This window comes from Paracoccidioides brasiliensis, assembly GCF_000150735.1.
Source record: "Paracoccidioides brasiliensis Pb18 unplaced genomic scaffold supercont2.26, whole genome shotgun sequence".
NCBI classification, from domain to species: Eukaryota; Fungi; Ascomycota; class Eurotiomycetes; order Onygenales; family Ajellomycetaceae; genus Paracoccidioides; species Paracoccidioides brasiliensis.
Window position 1 is genome coordinate 75,109 of NW_011371383.1, and position 22,746 is coordinate 97,854.

Sequence of the window (22,746 nt, forward strand, 5' to 3'; positions counted from 1 at the left end):
AACCCTCCCCTTTCCTCTGTCCTTGTCGTTAAACTCATTTAAAAAATATATATATAGAAGCTGGCCATTTACATACAAGTACTTCCCTTTCACACCGCATACCTAACGAGATGTATACGCCAATCCAATCACCCCAGTACATAACCACAGCAGTCCAAATTTTCCAATCTTTGAAAGAGGCCGGAATATAATGCCATTTGATGCTGTGCTCTGAGCCTGTGTCATCTGACAACCTGGCTGTAATAAATGCCCGCTCAGATGGAGTGAGGAGCCTGGCCAGTCCGGGGCTATCAGGAAGGATGAACCACACCAAAAAAGGAGCATGCGACTGGGACACGGCCCTCTAGAATAAAATCCTAGACATTGATAGCGTTAGAAGTAGCTCTTGATATCTGATGGTACATGCGTAAATACCATCGCCACCCTGCAAATTGCCCACTCCATCAATTTTCTGTATCCCAAATGCCAACAATCCTGATAATGCGCCAGAAAGGGATGCCGAAGCATAGAAGACGGCAATACGAGATTGGACCTCATATCTTCGATACCAGAGGGTTAGGAGAAAGGTAGCTGCTGAGAAGAATCCGGATAGAATTTCCTACTAGTAACATTTCGTTGAGCTGGCGCCTGGTGAGTTTGGGTTGAAACATACTTCTTTAACATTGAGGAAGAACCTGGCGACAACGAGCCCTCGATAATTTGCAACAATACCTATCAAACAAATGACGATATCTCGAGTATAAAAGTTCATCTAATAGTAACTTTCCTTTTTCTTTGAACTGACATCATCACTGTTCCTCAGCAAGTAACATCACCGATATCCATATTGACGGACGTAAAATGTTCAGTACAATGTTTATTGATAGTTCGAATAGCGCGTATGGAACAAAAAATACCGTCAAGGCGATATTGTATTGCATGCCCCGAAGCTGGAGATCGTCGTTCATGCCCGCGATTTTGATATTTGCGACTGTGATCGTGAAATTAGCATCGAATTGCCCATGGTTAGTCACACAAACATGATTAAATATGATTATGAGTAGAATTCTCCCATGAACAAATGTACGAAAGCAACCAGATTAATTTATCACTCACTGTTGCTTCTATCAATAAAATGACAAGAGATATAGCACTGCCGGCAAAGGACAAGTCGATGCTCGATTTTTCACAAAATCCGTGTGGTTTCTTCTTGACTGTATGGATCATGGTCCACCTCTCCTGTAACAACCTCGGCACTTCATGACCGTCCGAAGAAGACGAACCAACCGTGGCATTTTCATCTGCATGCTCGACCCTCATTTTCTCACTATACAGCAAGAGATATCTCTGGCTAAGCCATTAGGGATTGATCGATGATCAAGAGGCTGGTGGTGGGAAGAAATGGAAACAATGAACTAAAGAGATCCTGGTAAAACGCAGGTAGTAGAAGTGGGGAAGTGCCATGTTATGATGAATCACTCCTTCACTGGAGGTAAACACGGTAGATCTATGCGGTAAGGTAAGATCATCCTTGAAGAAAGGAAGCTATCATATACAGTTAGCCCAACGGCTCCAACTCCAGCAGGCGTCAATATCACCTTTCAGGGATCTCCAAAAGGATTTTAAAACTCCGCAACGATGCTCAAAGTTAATATAGGCCAAGGGCTGGCCAGTAAAATGATTGCTCCCCATTCCTGGTTATTGACAGGTGTCATTGATAGACCAGAGAGCACTGCCCGAAAAGACAAAGCATGCTTCTGCTGGTGCCAAAGCGAACAGCTCAGGCATGCGAAACTCCCTTACAAGCATTTACCCTCGGTAAAAACGAAATTCGCCATTGTTTGTCTGTGGGGAAAACGTGGGGCAGCGGGGAAGTTGGTGGATTAAAGAGGAACCTGAGAAACCCCCAATCTTGGGTTGACAGTCAATTAAGTGATTTTGACAAATTTCGCAGAGCAGTCTACTGCCCTTTTCGATTCAGGGAGGAGTGGGATCCATTGTTTTTTCTTCGATGGAAAAAAAATCACCGTTCTGCCAGCAACTGCTTCTTAAGACTCGGTTTTTCAAAGAAAGTTCATTAAATAGGTGTCGTAGTAAAATGAACAGAAATCAGGATATCCAACTATATGATATTCCCACCTTTTGAAGATTATGCGTTCTTGGTCTTGTAAGCAGAAGAGGTTCACAACGAACCTCAAGACGAGCGGGTGAGTTAGTCCTAAGGACGGACGCTTGTCGTCACACATCATTAAAGTCCATATAAATTTAACGGAGATAATGAGAAGAGCATGGATAATTGACTGCAATTCTGTCAGTCTTCCGCTGTATTATTGAAGGCATGCCGATCCCAGAAGCGGCGGTTCAAGCTGTTCCAGGAGCTGGAGAACTTGTCTCCACATATTGACTATAATGGTGGTAGAGATAGGACAGAAGCTCCAGTGTCAATCAATCACAGCCAAATCTCTCTGTCTGCTATTTAGTTAATACCAAGAGGATTGTCAATGTTGCTGTTGTTGAACCCTTGCGTAAGAAGTGAGATGATAACTAACTAGTTAACTATACTCTATGGCTTAGAAATGACATGCCCAAGAACAAAAGTTGCCGTCAGTTGGCTCGGCCTGAAATCGGAATAGCCCAAAAGGTTCAGCCTTGAGGTTCCGGCCAACTTGACATCATCAGAAATTCTCTTAGTTAATTCAAAAAAAGACAATATTACAACAATGGCATGGACAGAGCCAATGGGAGAGAATATGCGGTGCTTGACATGCGCCTTTTATGAATGTTTACTTTTAGATCCCCATTCGTTTGATATCGACAAATTGCATTCTTTTTCCACTAGCCACAGCGTCCTCCTGTTTTGTATTTGTCTAGGGAGCTTGAGCTAGCTCTTCTCGCCTCTCCTATATTAGTATTTTCCCTCTTTCTTTTTCTCTTTGGATTCATTCGCCTCGTCCGTGCGAATTGTTCCTACAGCATGTTCGCGCGAAAATGAGTCGTGAGGAGTCGACCACCCAGTTACCATCCCAGCGGGTTTCTGCGCCAACAATTCAAACACCGCAGCCCAGTGATTTCCCGAATTCGAGTTCGTTGTCCACAAGAAAATGGAATACAGACAGCTTAGGATCGAGATTGGCCGTAGATGCGGCCAGCGCAGCTGGAGCAGCTTCGTTGATATGTCCGCTGATCACTATTATTGACAAGTTAGTGGATAACTCTGTGTTATTTCCCTTAGATTACATCGGCGCAATTCTTTTAAACTTGCAAAAAACTGACATCTTTTTTAATCAATCTTTACAGATCTATTATAGAGAAAGCTGCGAAAGGAATTTTAATCTTGCAGAGTCTTAAATCATCACTTGTGGCGCTGGTCAAAAGGCCCCATAGTTTCTTTATCTCGACCCCTTTTCTGCTTATCTACACTCTGTACGGCTCCACCTACTTAACCGCCAATGTCATTGACACCGTGACGTCGACGATAAATGACCGTGCATTCAGCAACGTATGCGCGGGCCCGGCTAAATTTATTGCCACTGCTGCTGTCAATATGTCAATATGTGTTTACAAGGATGCCCGATTTGCGCGGATATTTGGTGCACAGGGCTCTTCCCCAGTTGATAAATCATCCCCAGCATCTCAGTCAGGAATGACCCAGCCAAACCGAAACCCCGTCTACTGCTACCCTTCCCCATCCAATGCGCCTGAATCTCTGCCAATCCCGAAACGCTCATTCGCCCTCTTCTGTCTCCGCGACAGCATGACTATATTCGCTTCCTTCAACCTCCCAACGCTCCTCTCGCCTCATATCCCCGATATCCTCGCTTCCACTCCATCCTCCAAGACAATGCTAGCACAGTTTTCCATTCCAGCGTCCGTCCAGCTATTCAGCACCCCTCTTCATTTACTAGGCTTGGATCTATACAATCGTCAACCCGAAGGTGGACTACTTGCAGCTGATAGATGGAGTCGGGTCAAGAGAGATTGGGCTCCAAGCTGTATCGCTCGAGTTGGAAGAATTGTGCCCGCTTATGGCTTTGGAGGTGTGGCTAATACGAAGTTCAGAGCGTCGTTAATGAAATCCTTAGAGTGAAAGAGTGCCGGGATATAGAAGGTTCTCAAAAATAATTGAATCAGGAACGGAAGCTCTGAAGCTGAACAACGCACAATCTACCAAAATTAGAACTACTTAAACGACTTGCCTGCCTGATTCTCGCTCTATCAACCAAGGATATTGCCTCCATCCCTTCTCCATCTCTAAAAATGTTTCGAACCCTCAACCTTTCATGCATTGAAATCAACGAGAAGCCCCCTTTCTTCAACTTTTTTGTATGAAGTAATACCCAATCAGTGCATTTTTTCCTTTTTAGCACAAATTTATGGGACATATCTTTCTGCACTAGCGGCTTTACTAACTAGGGTTTTGTCTTGTCATTGGATTTTGTCGGGAATTTGCTTTTATTTTATCCATTGTATACCTAGTTACATGATTACACATACAACTATAGATAAAACAAGATGGTTTGTATACCTGGAAAGACAGGGTTGTTGTTTCATTCTTTCTGTTTTATCTAGATTTTCTTTTTGTGTTTTATCTTTCTTTTCTTCCCAGATAGTTCGGGAGTTAATGTTTTGATTCCCCTATTCTTGACATTTTCGTTCTTGACAATTATTGCTGTGAACACTTGAAGGAATGCATAACTTTGGCTTATATTAGTACTCAGAAGGGTAGTATCTGTTTTACAACAACAAGCTTTACTTACTCTGTAAAGTAAGTTGCAGTAAATGAAATGAAATGCAAGATGAAGGGAAACTAAAGTTATTAAAGAAAGAAACAAATAAAAAGAGCAGAAAAAGGGATAAATCTTAAAATTTGCCCACACTCAGAATCGAACTGAGGATCTTATCATTACTAGTGATACGCTTTACCACTAAGCCACGCGGGCACATCTGCTGCATAGATCAGAAGGTATCTATTATTAGTCAACTGAATCATTGTAGAACACATTTCAAGTTATTCGTCAATTATAAATATATTAGTGTATTTATTAATTTTCTCAATATTATTTTTGTTGCAATTTTGACCGTTCTGCCCGCCCATATGTCTTGCGAGACCACATTTATATGGATATTACACGGACCAAGTTCGAAAAAAGGGAAGGAAAGCCTCCTATCCTCTCTAAAGAGTGCAAAGAGAGGGGAGATGCATTCCGCTTCACCTCCTTGTTGCTTGAAAATCTCCCTTTATCCATCATGGCATATATATTCGAATGTATGTACAGAATGCAAGTTAATGATATGTTGTGTGATAGTTTTGTTCCAGTCGATGATTTGTGTTGAGAAAGAAGACCAATGGAAAATTATCCACAACCTGGATCTGTAGAGTCAAAGTGTAATAATATAAGCCTGGGAAGTAACGGACACCAAATAAATGAGAGATAATGCCAAAAATGTTACGCAAAAGGGAGGGGGGATTCAAATCAAAATTACAATCAAGCCATCGAGGGGAGAGTATCCTTAAACCCATACTTCAGTTATTCCAGTCAACCTAGCTCACTCACTCAATCGCCCTTTTCCATTTCTGGTTTCTTGGGCTCGTTTTGGTGTTTCTTCTGCTCTTGGTACCGCATTAAATTAGAGAGGATCGCTGAGGATGTCTGACTCTCTTCCGCAGGCTGTGATGCAGCCTTTTCCCCTTCGATGACACGGAACGCACTCCGGAATGCCCCCTGAACCCCGTGTTCGACCGGTTTATCAAACATGTAGGGTAGGAAAGGGACAACCGCGAGACCAAGCTATATTTAGTATTACTTAGCAACTATCAAGGCCGGGATGTCATTTCGACAGCTCATTTCAATTTTATCACCACGAGCCATCTACGAAGGACATAAACCTACCCCGATTGGCACCCATGTCCGTATCAAAGTGATCTTCGCACCCTTCAAAGCGCGTCCAGAGTACTTCACCACAGAATGTATCGTTAAAGCGGGCAACCCCATACTAGCTATGACTTGAAAAACGGCGCGCTCCGCCATAACAGCGCGATAATCTTCACCAAGGGGTATCTTTGTCGTCAGCCAGGGCACAAGGGTATCCTCCTCTGGATCCGGCCAAGGCATGGGATGCGCCTTTGACGCAGTGGAGGTGAGGGTAGCCTCCTGCTGGTGTTCTAGCTTGCGTCCAGCGACGGCGTCGATTGCTAGATACTCAGGCACAGCCTCAGTCGCACTGTGATATGCGTTACATGCCGGAGCTAGCACACGTCTGTTCAGCAGATAGGCTTTGTATCCTTCATTGGCGACGTCTCCTATAACATAAGCCCAGGAGATGCCGTATGCAGAGCGCACGAGCCAAGGGTGAGCAACTGGCCGGAAGGATTCTCCAATGTCGGATGTATAAGCTACATAACGATGAGCGGAGAGTAGGATGGTGCGGATACGGTTGGTATATGCGACATATCGGTATTTAGTATCAGTGGAATCGGCGGCGCTAGATGGGAGGCCAGGTGTTAGGTAGGCTCTCTTGTAGCATTATCGCATATCCATACTAGCCATCATAGAGCTTATCCAGCAGCTCTTCTTCGCGGTTTACAAGCTTCTGCAGCTCCCGATTTAGTTTTAGATTAGGGGGAGCAAGGCCTTCGGGAGACGGTTTGTGCGGAGGGTTATCGCTATTATCATTAGGTTGGGGCTTTTTGCTGATGCCCCAAGCCATGATACGATTTTATGATGTAACTAATGCTGAAAATGCTCTGTGTAGTCCATTTGCCGACGCTGGTAGGGCTAACTATCTGCAGCTCTGCTTACGCTTGATGGCGCATATCCCAAGAATGGAATAAATAACAGTTGATATTTACTTCCATCAGTAGAGACAGAAAAACAGGAAGCGGAGTGGTGAGATACTTTGTTGGAGGCATAACACTGGTACCTAAGGAATAAGTGCCATATATTTCCATCCCCATGGAAAGAACCAAGTGCTATTTCAGTGTGGCAATATTTGGCACCTAGCATGGACCGGCGATTTCTGTTTCTGGTTCTACGCTAACCGTAAAAGGAGTAAGTGCCGTGTCAGGTGACCTCAAAAAGGACATTAAGCCTCCTAAAACAAAACACCCGGTCAAGTTGGTAACCAGCGTCAATTCATCAATTAGATTAACATCGATACATACCCTGGATTGAGCCCCTCAAACTCCAATTGCACTCCCCACTCCCGACTCGAATAGTAGCCGGTCTCACGTTCCCATAATGGTTGTCTACTACCAAATTGCCGGCCGCAAAGTCGGCTCCCATGTCGTAGGTCTCCCACTCTTTAACTTCCAACCATATTCAATATCAATTCATATGTAATGATCCATACCTCCTGATCTGGCTGCATATGTATTACTTGGAACAGCCACAACAGAAATGGGATATATGAGTTACACTTCAATTCGGAACATCGGACTGACTTGATAATCATCACAGCTCGCCATGGCTACCCTCGGGACTACATTTCTCGCCAGCTATCTCGCCATGCCATCCAAGGCAGACAAGCAAAAAGGACCACCAATTAAAGCTAGCAGCAAGGATGAGGAACAGTTTATCCAGTACGTGTGTATTTCTAAGTATATGTATAAGTATATGCGTACATATACACCCCAACTCAACGTTGCTCTATTTTTTTCTTTCTTCCCCCCCCCTTCCCCTCCACCCCCCCCCCCCCCAAAGTCAAACACCCCGCTTGCCTTCGTATCAGAAACCGCGGAGATAATGAAATGATAGATATTCTAACCTCTGAAAACGTAACACAGTGAATTCCTGAAAACCATGGACGCCGAGGAAAAGAAAGAGAAACATTAAACATTTTCCTGTCTTTTTATCTACCACTTTCTGTACGACATACACTTTTTGTCGCATTCTATACGTTAGAGTTCTATCCCTGAATACATTATTTTTTTCGCTGCTTATTCTTTGGATGAGTGAACGCACTTTTTACTCGTGTTCAGAAATAGAGAGATGTGTGTAGAAAGAAAATGAGATGGGGTTGGCTGGTAAATGGAAGCGGGAAAGGGGAAAAAGAGAACCGGGCCCGCCGGACATCACAATGCTATAAATCAAGAAAATAAACGAAAGACTTCTCCGATACAAATTTATTCGAGGGCTCGCATGCGGTCGTTGTCATTGCTAAGAACTACATCTGCAACCTGAGTGTATCAAATCTCCTGTGGAAAACTCGCTTGATATCCCGCTTGATCATTTACAATGCCACACTGCCACACCTTGCCTTTACTGAGCTTAACTTATTGCTTTTATGTTGAGGAAATATATCTTCGGTGTGATATAATGTTGGATGTTGTCCAATTTCATAGATACTTTGGCGGAGATTTGGTTTGTTCTCATCCCCATCTCCTTGCCCCTGCTCTATTTCCCATTCATGATATTTTCATGAGTAACTGGACATAAATACATGAAACATCTTGAAATCACAGATATTATTATAACAGTACTGGTCATAAAATTACAGACAGAATTTTCAACCAAATATTCTTTACAATGTGTATTCTGTGTGGAGATACTAATTACTATTGAGGTAGCACTTATTGATGTACTCGATGCACACACGGGATATCACATTAGGTATGAGGATCAAGATGGATATCAACAAGAAAAAAGAACACTCACTTAATTCATAACTCATAACAATTCTCGAAAAGAAAGGACATATCACGGCCTCAACTCCACCACCCCCTCAGACTTAACCGGCCTCCCAACCTTAACAAACCCCGTCTTCCCCACCAAATCCATCACAATACTAAACAACGTCGCCGTAGAACTCTTATCGGTCACCTCCCGGCAAATCGCAGTCGGATAGCCCTGTTCATCCTTCAATACATCCTCAAGAACCACAACACCCGGACTCACACCCGCAGCCAACTTCTCCGCCACCAGCTCCCTCACCCTCTTCAACCGCAGGGGGCTATCTTGCAAATACATAATCCCCTCCGTGCCCACGTGTGGGCGTATGAAATGGTTACTATGCGTGATGACACCGGGAGAATCATCATCGCCCATATCCAACTTTACAATGTCGTTAGCCGAGCACTCTAGCCCCACCCCGCCCGTCTGATGCGCGATGATAATATGGCAAGCAGCCGCGACACCGTGCCTTTCCAGTTTGGCAACCGCTTCGTCGCGAGAAGAACTATCCAACACTGCGCGTAGGGCGATGTGTGTAGGCAGTTTGGAGAAGTTTGTGCCGCGTGCCTTAATGGCGTTGAGGGTTACACCTACACCATAACTATTTAAACCGACCTTGCCGATTATACCTGCTTCAGTTATCATGTGGATTGTTGGTTTTTGCGGAGTAGATGCTGTTTGGCGAATGTTCATGGCGAGGAGGTTGAGAGATTGTTCACGCTCCCACTTAGTCAGGGGTTTGTAAGTTGGGGCTTTTAAGAGCTGCAGAGGGGATGAAGAAACTCACATCCCAATTTTGAGCAAGGAAACTGCCCTCCGTAGATTTCCAAGAGAGAGCGGTGCATCCATCGTTGAACATGCCGTATGCGATTTCCGTGCGCACGTCCAGGGCGAGAATGGATTCCACAGCCACATCAGCTCCTTTGGCAACGCCTGTGTGTTGGTTTTTTTGTCTTAGTTTCATTCAGTATTAACCAATATATGTACGGAGAAGTATCGCCGATGCCGTTTACTTTCATACGAAAGGAGTTTTATATATTTACCAGAAGGAAAGAAAACACACCTTGCATTTCTTGCATACATTCCGGGAACGAGGACTCCAGAAAGGGCACAAACTTTACTGCCGCCTCGCATACTTGCGGACAATCAATCAAGCATTTCCTCTTAAAGAGATCCTCGTAGAATTTTAGGCTTCCCCCTATCTGCTCCCGCGCTTGTTCACCATGTTGCAGCCCTATCTGTTGCGCTCAAGACATTCAGGTGTTAGGGTCTCTCGGTTTTATGGTTGCATAAAGATGTGTTTGATCGCATTTGTTGCATACCTCATAGGAACTTCCTTCACAAGATATAAGGCGCATTCTTGAGACGAGTGCAATGTGAATAGATGATATTAAAACGTTGCGTTGTTTGAAGATATATGGATGTGATGCGACAGAGTCTGGTACCTAGCGAATGTATACCACCCGATGAGCGGAGCAGGGTGATAAGACCGAGGTCGCCTGTCCCCTCATGCCTGTTTGCCGTAACTTTTGGCCACCAGGATAGCGCCCATGGTCTATAAATGCCTGGTTCAAGAATATCACTCACTATGACTGCAGTCAATTACATTGTTTTGATGAAGCTGAGCTTTGTGAATTTTGTCAAGAAAAACAGATCAAGCATCACATCAACAACATTGACCAGAAGAACAACAACAAGGTCTACAGACATCAGCTTATCAGTAAAGAGTTTGGTATAGGAAAAACAACAGTCAATCGCTCTCAGATCTGCAAGTTGTAAGTTATTTGTTGGCATGTAACTACTAGTTACACTGGTTCAAGACATAAGCAATGACAGCAGCCACCATGCTGACTTGAGATCTAGTCACACCCAGCTCCCCAATACAAACTTTCCGTATTAGAAATAAGTTTGATGATGATGACGATGAAAATGACATGGCGTAATCAGAGGTTGATTGTGTTCAGATTGGGTCCTTGTGTAGGAAACAGTCTATAGGGATGGCTTGGGTTTTGTTTGTGTTTGAGTGATGGAATCAGGCTCTCATGTTCACTATGCAATTGTGAAAAATGATCTTGTTCTTTTGAATATGAAGCAGGATATACCAACCGGGAGTGCGGAGGGTTTATCGACTCGTGCGTATGGTACCACATTCGGTAGCTTTCCCGCTCTATCATCGCGATCGATCCCGCAGAACACTCTTGCATTTAAACGGGGTGGTATCCACATCCAATAACCCAGTGCACATGTGCACATGCCCCGCTTCGCTTTTACAATTCGGAAGGAGCCAGTATAACTACCAGTCCTTGAACGAACTAATCCGCCGGTTTAACTTTCAGTCTGTTGACAAACTGCCAGCCACGACGACCGCACTGACAAATAAGCACGTAGAAGAACGACTCAAGATCATGCCTATAGGTATGGTCAAAATTAGGTAGCACCCCAATTACATTAACTAGTTAACTAGTTAATATAATTCCCAAGCAAGTGCAACACTCAAGTAAGTGCAAAATCAAAACCACAAGTGTTAGGGCGCGAATGCGAGCTGCATAAGAAGGAAACTCTCTGCGTTGCTAACTGCTATATAACGAAATACTAAGCTTGATGGGATGAAAGGGCCTGCCCGGGTTATAACAACCCGCATGGTCACGTGATGAGAGTTAGGCCTAATCAGGCGCCGGGCCTCGGTCAGGCTCAATCGGGCGCTTAGCCTAACAACCAGAGCTCAACTTATTAAATTTTAACTCAAATTATCTCAATGCTATAACACTCAATTAAATTAAATTAAATTACATGCAGTTGAGAACATCTTAATCTTGTATGTCTGAGGATATTACAATTGCTACAGTGTTGTAAAGCTTATCAGTATAAAGTAGATGCAAATAGTAAAAATTTATAAAATTAAATAACTAACTGTTTAACAGATACTGCAGACTGTGCAAATGCTGCAGATGAAGTGAGAAGATCTTGAACTTTTTCATTAATTAAATCTTCTACTTCTTGTTGAATATAATATTTAGATCTTTTGTGTTTTTACTTTTTTATTTTTTTTATATTGAATATATTCTAATATTACTTTTTTATAATAGTAATATTGATTATTTTATATTTACAGATTTTAACAATTTGATCAAAGTTTTTTACAAAGTATTGAGATTTGTTAGGGAGTAAATGCAAGCAGCATAAGGAAACTCTCTCTGCATTACTAACTACTATATAATAAAATACTAAGGTTGATGAGGAAAAAGAGGTGTTAGAGTCTGCTCAGATTATAAACAGCCTATAAGACCACATGACTGGATCACAACCAATCTGCTAGATTACATGTAAGCGTAGTCACGTGATGGAGATAAACCTAGCCTTAGTAAACCTAGCCCCAGTGCTAAGTCTAACATCATCTTTCAATGTATAAATGACAACATACACTCAGAGACATGACTACAAAACTAAGCAGCAGATGTCTTAATCAATCTTGATCACATCTCTATAAGCTCTCTCCCATCCTCTCAGACAGCAAGTCTGATGGTGTGTCAACATAGCACTGTCAGTGTGTCTGATCTCTTAACAACATCTAATGCATTCTGAGCTTTGACATACATTTGCTCTCTCATATACTGACCATTCAAGAGATCTCATCTCTTCATCTCAATCACTCACTGCACATATGAACTGAATGACATGAAGTCTTCAAGCTCCTCTACACCAGCAGACAGCTCAAAGAGCATAAATATTGCATTAATATATCTCAATCTATATAACTTAATGACTAGGGAGCTTTTAGCCGCCTATGAGACTAAGACATAGAAATCTCATGCAGAAGCACTAGCTGCTGCAAATATGCTTGATTGAATTGAAGAAGATTTAGATGACATGAAGACAAAAGATCTATCAAAAGCACTGACTTTTGAAGTTGTCATGAAGATATTAATCAAGAACTGATATAATGAAAGTCTAGAAACAGTGAAGTAGTTCATCACAATCAAATTTACTAACTTCACTGATGCAACTGATGCAAGAGCTTCTATCTATGCAAAGACAGTTGCAAATAGCACTAATGTAGCAAAAACACTAGCAATCATATCATAGAAATATCTGCTTAGAAATAACTTCAGAGAAGAAAAAATATCATGAATTCTCACATGTCTGTCTTCAAATCATCTAGTCTGCAAAGCAAGCTCAATTGCTATTTTTAAAAAGTTGAAGACTGAACTTTTAGAGTCTTTGACAGCAGTCATCACAGCAGTTCAAGTCATTCTCACTGGCATTGCTATTATTTCTAGAAGCTTATAAGACATGAAGACTCTGCTAGTTAAAAAGAATGATGTAGCAGCTGCTCTCATCAGTGCTTAGATAAAGAAGAAAGAATATTGAATTATTTATCTGATTTCTGAGCTGCTCATGAAGATTAATAACTATAATGATGAAACTCTGCATTTCTCAGCAGAATTTATGACAGAAGAATTTATACTTCAAATCAGAATTAAGTCTGTTCAGAGTTACTGAGTAAAAACACATTCTGAAAACTTAATAGTCACTATTATATTATATTTTTTACAAAATACAGCAGCAAATCTATCATCAAAAGTGAAATTATATGAATATTAAAGATCAGTAATCAGAAAAACATCTAAGATTAAAATACAATAATGCAGCAGATGCTGAGAATTTCATCAAAAGAGATACTGTTTTCATATCTCTCATTGTAAAAAATGCAGCTCTAAGAATCATATGAAAGAAAATCTGATCTATTATAAGAAGAATAAAATGTATGAATGTCTCAATAACTGCACTAACTATCTTGAATCACATGCTGTGAATGATCTATCCTGCTCTATCAAATCAGAAATAAAGAATGAAATTGTTCAAAGATATTCAAGAAATTAGCTAAGAGATATCTACAATGCACAGAATAAGACATACTTGATCAAGATAAATAACAGCAAATGCAGTGATCAAGATTCATCAGCAGATCTGAGAATGAATGACTATACTGAGTGTAGATTTAATCTCATAGTGACATCAAACACAGCATTAAGTATGATATCAAATATAGCATCAGATACAGCATTAGGCATGATGCTCAACTCAATATCTAATGCAATATTCAATATGACATCTTGTGCAACAACACTCTTCTTTCAGCTACTTATTGAAGAAGAACTCTAGATCTTCATAATTTCTGCAGATTATACAGATCAACATAAGAAAAAAGAGCTCAGCATATAAGATGAGTCTCAATCTAGCATTTGAAAGTAAGATTGATATTCTTCTCATGTAAAAACTCTGAATTCATAGAAATTTAAGCTGATATATCTCTAAAAAGCACTCAGCATTCAACTGCTTTACCTCAATTGAAAAGTGGAACAGAAAGTCACAGGTTCTTATCTATATGCATAAGTATTCACAAATCTATACTCATATAGTTCCAGGCCTCTGAGCAGAAAACTGGAACATTCATATACTGCACATATAGATCTAAAGTCTACAGCTTCAGATAGTCAACATATACAACATACTCTGAGATGCAAAAGATTCTGAACAAAATGTCAGCTATCTTTTCTTCTAATTCATCTCAGCAATTTCTTTACTTCTTGCTGATGATCTCAATATCAAACATTTTGTATGGCAACCAGAGGTGTCTTCAAGTATGTGAGTAAAATCATTCCTGCAATGAATTATTAATTTTAACTTTACTCTCATCATGGACTCAGACATCTCCATACATAGGCATAACATGCTAGATCTAGCCTGGGCCATCTTAAAATTAGTTATCAAAGAAATGGACACACAGATTGAGAGATCTCTTTACACTTCCTCTGATCATCAGACTCTTCTCATCAAAATCAATCTTTTATAAAATGCAAGGTCTGACAGATCACTTTATGATTTTTGTCTTGACATCATGAATGAAAAGGTCTTTAACCAGACACTGAAGGTCTATAAGTCAAAATTAGACAAACTATATGATATTTCAGAGTATCTCAGTATAGATCAGCTGAATGCTCTGACTCAAAGTATTACAAATGCACTAGTAGCTTCTCTGAAAACCTTCATCACAAAGAGCACTGGACAAGACACAGATCAGTCATGGTGAAATGAGAACTGTCAGAAAATGGTGACAATACTACATCAAGCACAGCATCTAAATTCTGGATTTTTACAAGAAGTAAAAGATAATATAATCAGAATCATCAGAAAAGTCAAAAGAGAATACTGATGAGATAAGATAGCAGAGACCTCAGCAGAAAAAAATATCTTTAAAATGATTAAATAAGCTTATTCAACTGATTTCTTTCATTCTCCTTCTCTTGTAGATGAAGAGACTGAGATAGTGTGAACAAGTTCTAAAGAGAAAAAAGATCTTTCGCAATGAATGCTCTTACAGAAGGCTGCAAGCAAAGAGAATATTTCAATTAGCTGATCTGATTCATCATCTGTCAAATTATCATTTCCTGTTGTCTTAGTATATGAGATACAAAACTCTCTGCTGAACACAGATAATATCACTTTAGAAACTGATGAAGTGCTAACAGAGATACTATGAAAGACATGATCATATATTAAGATATCAGTAGAAAGACTGTTCAGAGTCTGTTTTAGAATTGACTAGCATTCAACTTTTTTTCAAGAAGTCATGCTGGTTGTGCTGTCTAAGATCAACAGAGATTCAATACTTCTGTGATTCTACAAACTTATAGCTCTTCTCTCAACATTGAAAAAGAAACTAAAATATCTGATAGTCTGTAAACTGGTCTGAACAGCTATATAAGATAAGATTGTTCATTTCCAGTACTTTGAAGCCCCTTCTAAGCAGATTGTCTTGAATTTAGTGGCAGCAATGATTCATGATATAGAGAAAGTCTGTGCTCATGAAAGAGTAGTCTATCTTCTTACTATGAATATCAAAAGTGCTTTTGATGCTATATTCAGAGAAGGAATACTGTAGAGACTGCAAGAATAATACTGATCATTAAATTTAATTAAATGAATGAAAAGCTTCATGACAAAACACACAGACAGAATCAGAATGAATGAACTTCTGAAAGAGTTTTTTGATATTTTAGCAGAGCTTTTACAAGACTTATCAGTCTCATCTATTCTATTTATATTATTTATTCCAGTCTATATTTTTTCTAGAAACTATACAAAGAAGATGTGCATATTCAGATTATGCAGATAATTTAGAACTGCTTAATATTGAAATCACTCTTGAAGAGAATGTTATTACTTTTCAGAAGAATTTCAAGCTACTAAATAATTGAGTCAGCAATGAAGAACTAACATTTAACTTTATCAAAACTGAGATAGTGCACTTCATATAGCATGAAATTCTTTCAAATCTCTCAATTAATCTTGAAACAATATTCTGATATTCACTTTATTATAGCAAATGCAGTGAAAAGCTTTATAAAATATCTAGAAATCTAACTAGATAGAAAACTGAGCTTTAAGAAGCATGTGAAGACCATGACAGCTAAGATATGACAGATGTCTAATGACATACAGACACTAAGCAACACAGTAAAAGGCATCTCAGTACAACTACTCAGATAATTTATTCAGATCTGTATGTTCTCTATGCTCTGCTATGAAGCAGAGATCTAGTGATCTGAAGTCACATGAATGAAGAAAGAAAAGAAAATCTTCAATCAAATAAATTGTCTAGTCAAAAAGCTAGATCTAGTTTTTAATGATACTTTGTAAGAGGCACTGCCAATCTACAAGACCACATTCATTTCAGCTTTACACTATGAGCTAGAAATTATGTCAATAAAAGAGATACTAGATAACTGATGTGCTGTCTTTGTAGTAAGAATCAAAAAGCTGAACAAGAGGCATTTACTAGTGAGATGCTTTAATAAAGTAGCTATTACTCAGCTCTATATCATACATCTGTCTAGAGTATCCAGTCATGCTGATATGATAGAATCATATGACCCTCTACTCACATTCTTTTGAATGAGAATTTTCAAAAAAAAAGATCTATAGATTGAGTATAAGATAAACTGCATAAAGAAACAGATAGCACAAGACTTTAAAAACTAACTGCAACAATGCAATTCTTTGAATCTGGTGATCTTTACTAATGATTCACAGATAGTGTATCCTCAGTATGTAACTGATGCAGAATAGACTATATGCTGAGATAGTGAACATTATCTAGTCTTTACAGAAAATCTATTAATGAATAAAGCAGAGATCTTTGATAAAGAGGTAATAACAGCTCTGCAGAGTCTAAAGAAAGTCATCATCTCTTCTCAGATAAGATATAGCAACATCTACATTTGTCTAGACAATTTAAAGATAGCATAAGCTCTTGAATCTGTATCAAACACCTCTAGCCAACTGGTCTTTGTGCAGTTTCTAAAAGTAATAAAGATTTGACAGAGCAGAGATAGACTTTCATTGACTACTCAGAGCAAAGTGATTATTAAATAAGTACTAGACCATGCAGGCATAGTCAGTAATGAAAAAACAGATCTTGAAGTCAAAGCAGCTGCAGTACAAACAGCAAGTACAAGAACAGTATCTCAATCAAACAGCATAAACACATTATCTTATATAAAGCAGCATACTATGAAATAAATCACATAGATCTTTGAGAACTTTTAAATCAAAAACCTGCTCAAACACTATATGAAGCTGAATATCTTACTGAAGAGAGACTCAACAGAGGTAAAACTTTCACACTTTATATTAGAAAAGCTCTATGCTATCTGATTAGATCATGAAGACTTTGCACTCTATCACAGCTGTCTTAAGCATGAAGATACAGAGTGCTACTGCTGATGTGAACATAGCAAAATTTCAGAACATTTCTACTATTGCACTTTTGCATGAAAAGTGGTAAAGCAGTATCAGTCTATCTACAATCTTCATAAGACACTAACAATTTCATGTGAGACTCTAGAATTTGATAGCTGGCTAAGAGAAATGACCTTCTATTAGAATATCTGTTCAATGTGCTGATGCATGTCTTCAGATCAGATTTCACAGATGATCTTCTTTTCTGTCTTGCTTCTGTCTTCTTCATCATCTTTCTCTTCTTTCTCTCTTTTCTTCTCTTTCTTTTCTTATTTATCTTTCTTTCTATCTGTCTCTTCTACCTCTTTTTTATAAACTTAAAACCTCTCAAAACCTCTGCTCTATAACAGCTAACTTATGAGCTCTGCTGATGTAGCAATACACAACTCATTTTACCTCATTTGTAAGATAGCTACTAGATAGATAGTTGTCTACAGATGTAGCTCTACTTACTTTATAGTTCAGTGTAGACTCAACTAGATCACATGCCTTTTAGACATGCTGATTAATCAGATACTAAATAAAAATACACATACATACATATGTATAAATAGGCGTACTCTCATGTTAGAGATAAATCTAACCCCAGCACTGTCTAATAAGATTGATCTTTCATTAAGTTTTTAATTTTACTTGTTTATCAATATAATTGCTAAGAATTATTATATATTTAAAGTATTTAAAACATGGTTGAATTGCTAAAATTACTATATATATCATAGTTCAATCTAGAAGCATGATAGTAATAAGATAAAAGCTCAATTCTTCTATTTATTAGATAGCTGCAATGAGAATACTAAACTAAGAATTAAAATATAGAAGTGAGATAAGCATTTGAATATATATAGATGGTTAAAAATTAGAGCATATCAACTTAAGCAATTGAATATAGTTGAGAATTGAAATGAATCAATCTTTAGAGTGAAGCAAATCAATGAGAGCAATCAATATAATTGAGATCAGAACAGATCAATTTTATTTCATATTATCAGTGACAGTGCTGTAATAATACCTCTCAGTTTAAAAAAGTGTTTGCTTTTAAGCAGCTATGCTAAATACAAAAAAAGAGCAAAATAAAATTTATTAAACTTATCAGTAGATTGATTGCCTTAGCTATTTTTTATTATATTCTTATAGATTTTCTTTCATATCTCACTATATTTGAATTATTATTTAATTTTTGATTAGAGGCTGGAATTCATTTGACTGTTTGATAGCAAAAAAGCTTAAAAGAATATGAATAAAAACGATAGTTTTCAACTCAATGATCATTAGATTCTATCACGGCTTCAGCTAGGTGCAGGTGAACTGATGTTCAATTGCCAACTAGATAAGCTATCTGAGCAAATTCTAAGATAATTTTTAAAAGATAAGTTCAGAGAAAGCTCTGTTTATATATCTCTTTTTCTCTAGCACTGTTGCTAGATGATTGCTGTTTATTAATTATCTTGATCTGTATGATGACTGATCGTCTCAATCTGTATGATGACTGATTGCCTTAGCCTGTATGATGATCAATCACCTCAGCCTGTGATGATTACACTATTGGGAAGATTGAATATAAGCCTGTTCTACATCATCACATTATCCCCTCTTGAAGCCTAGGCATACCCTTATACTAGTAAATTATCATCTGCTTCATCTGCTAGATAGTTATTCTTTTTCCAAGCCTCTAGCCATTTACTTAATTGTTTTGAAGGCTCTGCTTTCATTGGATTTGCAGTGTGGAATTGTCAAATCAGATATGATGATTTCTTTAAATTTTGTGCTGAATACCATGTTGAATCTTCATCAAATTCTAGTCATTTTATATGATATTAGAGCTTCTCATAAGAGATACAGCTTGCTAAAACATCCTTAACTTCTTATTTATTTTCTTCTTGTATCTTAACTAGTTCCAGTGTCTCATTTAGCTGTTCTGGTAAAAGGTCATTTGCAGCCTTCCGTAGCTTATCAGAAGAGAATATTGAGTGAATTTCCATGTTGTTTGATAGTTTTAGTCTGTAGCTGTTGTCTACTCTTTCAATAATCTCAAAGAGATTTTCATTTTGCTCTATAAGCTTTCTGCTGAGATGTTGAATTCTATAGCTCTTTAGTGACAGGAAGACCTTATCTTCTATCTCAAAGTTTGACTTATAATAGTACTTGTTGATCTGTAATTCTATAATTTCTTGCATCTTTTTCACGTTGTCTGCTGCTAGCTTTCAGATTTTCTTTATTTAAATGACATTCTGTCTGGCATCTTCTCATTTAAACTTCTCTTCTTTAGATAGTGTCTTAGACAGTGACTTTCAATCAAAGACCATTTGAGATTCATATTCATAAGCTATTAGAAAGAATTTCATCTCAGTTGATTTATTTATCAGAGCTTTAGTTGCATGGTCCATCATTGACAGTCACTAATTCCAGTTGATCTGATAGTAGTTTACATATAAATGGAGCTTGATTGCCAGGTATTGATTCACAATCTCAGTCTGATCATCTGTTTATGAATGATAAGCTGATGAAAGCTTCAGCTTAACTCTCAATCATCTGATGAACTCACTTCAGAAGTCTGAGATAAATTGTAGTTCATAGTCTGACACAATTAAATCTGATGCTTCATAATATTCATAGTAGTGCTTCAAGAACAGTCTCACTAACTTTTTGACATCTGCCTTTCTTGTAATAGGAATAGATATAGACTTCTTGCTTAGTTGATAGACAATTATCAATATTGTATCATGGTCTCTTTTTGTCATAGAATTATTCATGAAGTTCATTGAGATATGCTGTCAAACTCTGCTGAGAATTGATAGTAACTTTATCAGTTCTGAAGTTTTATTCTGAGAGATCTTCATTCTTCAGCACATTAGATAATTATTTACATATTGATTAACATCATTGATTTAGTCATTTTAATAGTGTCTTGCCTTCACTAGCAAGCATAGCTTTTTCTTCCCAGGATGTGTTGTAGATGACTGCCCATGAATCTCTTTTTGAAGATGTGCTTGAAAAATGAAATCTTTCTCAATTGATATCACTAAATAATTTTCAAAATACAAAAGTTTATCTATTAGCTCTTAATGCTATTCTCTCTATTGTGCTTTCTTATATTCTAATCTCAGTGATTCTACTTCTTTGTTTCTTGTCTTGACTTCATCAAGAATGTGTGTATCTGCATTTATAGCCTTGACCTCAACAGATTTCTTACTGATCTTTGAGTCTAATCTCCTTGACTTAAGAAATAGTTGCATCTGAGTGCTTTTGCTATCTTTTTGAGTCTCTGATTGACTCAGTGTGTCTGCTAATGTATTCTGACACTCTGATCTATACTGAATTAGAAAGTAGAATCAGAAAAGAAACTCTGCTCATTGTGCTTGTCTAGCATTGAGATTTTTAGTTGTCATAAAGTACTCAAGAGCTTTATAATCAGTTAAGATCTTGAATCTCTCTGTTCTCTGAAGGCCTTTCAGCTCAGCATATTATTCTGCTAGTGCTCTCATAATTGCTAGTATTTTCTTATTATAAATCTTATAGTTTCTCTCTGCTTCACTCATTGAAACAGAATAGAAGACAAGTGAATGTTACTGCTTATCTTCACATAGCTGAGATAGAACATCAGCTATAGCATCATCTGAGACATCAGTCTTTATCTGAGTCTCTCAATTCAGATTATAATAATAGAGTATAGAAGCTTCAGACAGAGCTCTCTTTATTTGATCAAAAGCATGCTGATAGATCTTATTTCACTCAAAGAGTTAATTCTTCTGAGTGAGCTTAAACAGTGATTTCATAATTTGATTGTAATTCTTAATGAAATATCTATAGAAGTTGCAGAATTTCAAAAAGAATTGAACTTTCTTGACTGTACTAGGTACTGTTCATCTTGATATCACTGTAATCTTTTCTGAGTTCACTTTGATCCCTTGATTAGTGATAATAAAACTCAAGTACTTTGTCTGTTGAACATGAAACTCACATTTTGAGATACTTGTCTGTAGTTCAGCTTCTTGTAATCTAGTTAACATATTCTTTATATGCTTCTTGTGTTCTTTCAAGATTTTACTGTAGATAAGTAAGTCATTCATAAAGACAATCATGAACTGATTCAAGTAGTCAAAGAAGGTAGTATTCACAAAGTGTTGAAAGATTGCTGGGCTATTGCTTAGATCAAAGAGCATGATCTTGTACTTGTAGATCTCATAATGTGTTCTAAAAACATTCAGATCTTCAGTCTCAGAGTGCATGTATAGTCAATAAAAGCTTTGACAAATGTTCAATTTGGCAAAGAACTTAGCTTCATTTAGTCACTTCATAAGCTCATCAACTGGTGGAATTGAGTATCAATTCTTCTTTGAGATCACGTTAAGCTGGCAGTAGTTCATGCAGAATCTCAGCTTGTTTGCATTATGAGCTATAAGAATTGAAGAAGCAAATGAAGAAGTCACAGATGAGATAAAGCCTTTCTCTAGATTGATTTCAAAATAATACTTAATAGTCTTAAGTTCCTTCAAACTTATTTTGTATAGCGGTGAATGATCATCAGCTTTATTCAGATCAGCTCTCTTCTTATTCTCAATTTTATAATTCACTCTCTTTCAGAACAGTGATAATTGATCAGATGCAGTTTTTGAGAAAACATTATGAAATTCCTTGTAGTCTGCTAGCAGCTGTTCATTAATTATCTATTCATTCTTCAGTTCTGCATCAACAATGATCTTCTTTTCTTCAATAATTCTATCTATCTCACAGAGACTTGAAATAAAGACCTCTGACTTCTTGCTTCTTTCATGATAATGAAAGATAACACTCTCAATAAATGTCATTCTTTGCTATTTATCTGATTCATTTCTTCATTGAGTCTTTACAGGTTTTTCAGTAACTTTCTGCTTGAATTCTTCATTGATAAGTTTATTATAACAGTCTGCATTTTATTGATGATCTAATCTTGCTACTAATCTCTTCAGAATATTTTTTGAGATCATTACATTGTATTCTTCTGATATCTTATCTTCAATTATTCATGTGTTTGGTCAAACTAGTTGTTGATTCTTCATATCTAGTCATATTTTTTGCTTTGCCAGTCAGAATCATTCTAGATTTATGTTAGTGCTTCTCAGATCCATTATTAGCATCAGTGTGTTAAGGAATCTTTAGCCATCTATTTACAGATGCAAGAAGATAATTTCTGTGATTAAAGTTCCTCTTTATTTATTGAATTTCACAATCTGATAGTCTTTTATCAAATTCTCAGAGTTTGCCTCTAAGGCTTTGACACACTTGTATGCAAAGCTTTATCAATAAGAATATAGCA

General features: G+C 38.0%; 5 protein-coding genes and 1 non-coding gene across 6 annotated transcripts; 2 read left to right on the plus strand and 4 right to left on the minus strand.

Moving 5' to 3' along the window:
• Positions 1–788: 788 nt before the first annotated feature.
• Positions 789–1,299, minus strand: PADG_08663 (uncharacterized protein; the record flags this gene model as incomplete). The annotated part of the gene is made up of 2 exons (XM_010765650.1): positions 789–970; positions 1,134–1,299. The coding sequence occupies 2 exons, from the start codon at positions 1,297–1,299 to the stop codon at positions 789–791; spliced, it is 348 nt and encodes a 115-aa protein (XP_010763952.1).
• Positions 1,300–2,967: 1,668 nt separating this feature from the next.
• On the plus strand, positions 2,968–4,066 carry PADG_08664 (uncharacterized protein; the record flags this gene model as incomplete). The annotated part of the gene is made up of 2 exons (XM_010765651.1): positions 2,968–3,179; positions 3,277–4,066. 2 exons carry the CDS (start codon positions 2,968–2,970, stop codon positions 4,064–4,066), a joined length of 1,002 nt encoding a protein of 333 aa, XP_010763953.1.
• Positions 4,067–4,847: 781 nt separating this feature from the next.
• PADG_12500 lies at positions 4,848–4,919 on the minus strand. Its single transcript has one exon. It is a non-coding gene; the product is annotated as a tRNA-Thr (tRNA).
• A 615-nt stretch (positions 4,920–5,534) lies between these two features.
• On the minus strand, positions 5,535–6,687 carry PADG_08665 (uncharacterized protein; the record flags this gene model as incomplete). Its single annotated transcript, XM_010765652.1, has 3 exons — positions 5,535–5,768; positions 5,871–6,462; positions 6,521–6,687. 3 exons carry the CDS (start codon positions 6,685–6,687, stop codon positions 5,535–5,537), a joined length of 993 nt encoding a protein of 330 aa, XP_010763954.1.
• A 755-nt stretch (positions 6,688–7,442) lies between these two features.
• On the plus strand, positions 7,443–7,811 carry PADG_08666 (uncharacterized protein; the record flags this gene model as incomplete). Its single annotated transcript, XM_010765653.1, has 2 exons — positions 7,443–7,558; positions 7,763–7,811. The coding sequence occupies 2 exons, from the start codon at positions 7,443–7,445 to the stop codon at positions 7,809–7,811; spliced, it is 165 nt and encodes a 54-aa protein (XP_010763955.1).
• An 864-nt stretch (positions 7,812–8,675) lies between these two features.
• On the minus strand, positions 8,676–10,006 carry PADG_08667 (uncharacterized protein; the record flags this gene model as incomplete). The annotated part of the gene is made up of 4 exons (XM_010765654.1): positions 8,676–9,374; positions 9,436–9,581; positions 9,712–9,886; positions 9,971–10,006. The coding sequence occupies 4 exons, from the start codon at positions 10,004–10,006 to the stop codon at positions 8,676–8,678; spliced, it is 1,056 nt and encodes a 351-aa protein (XP_010763956.1).
• Positions 10,007–22,746: the final 12,740 nt, after the last annotated feature.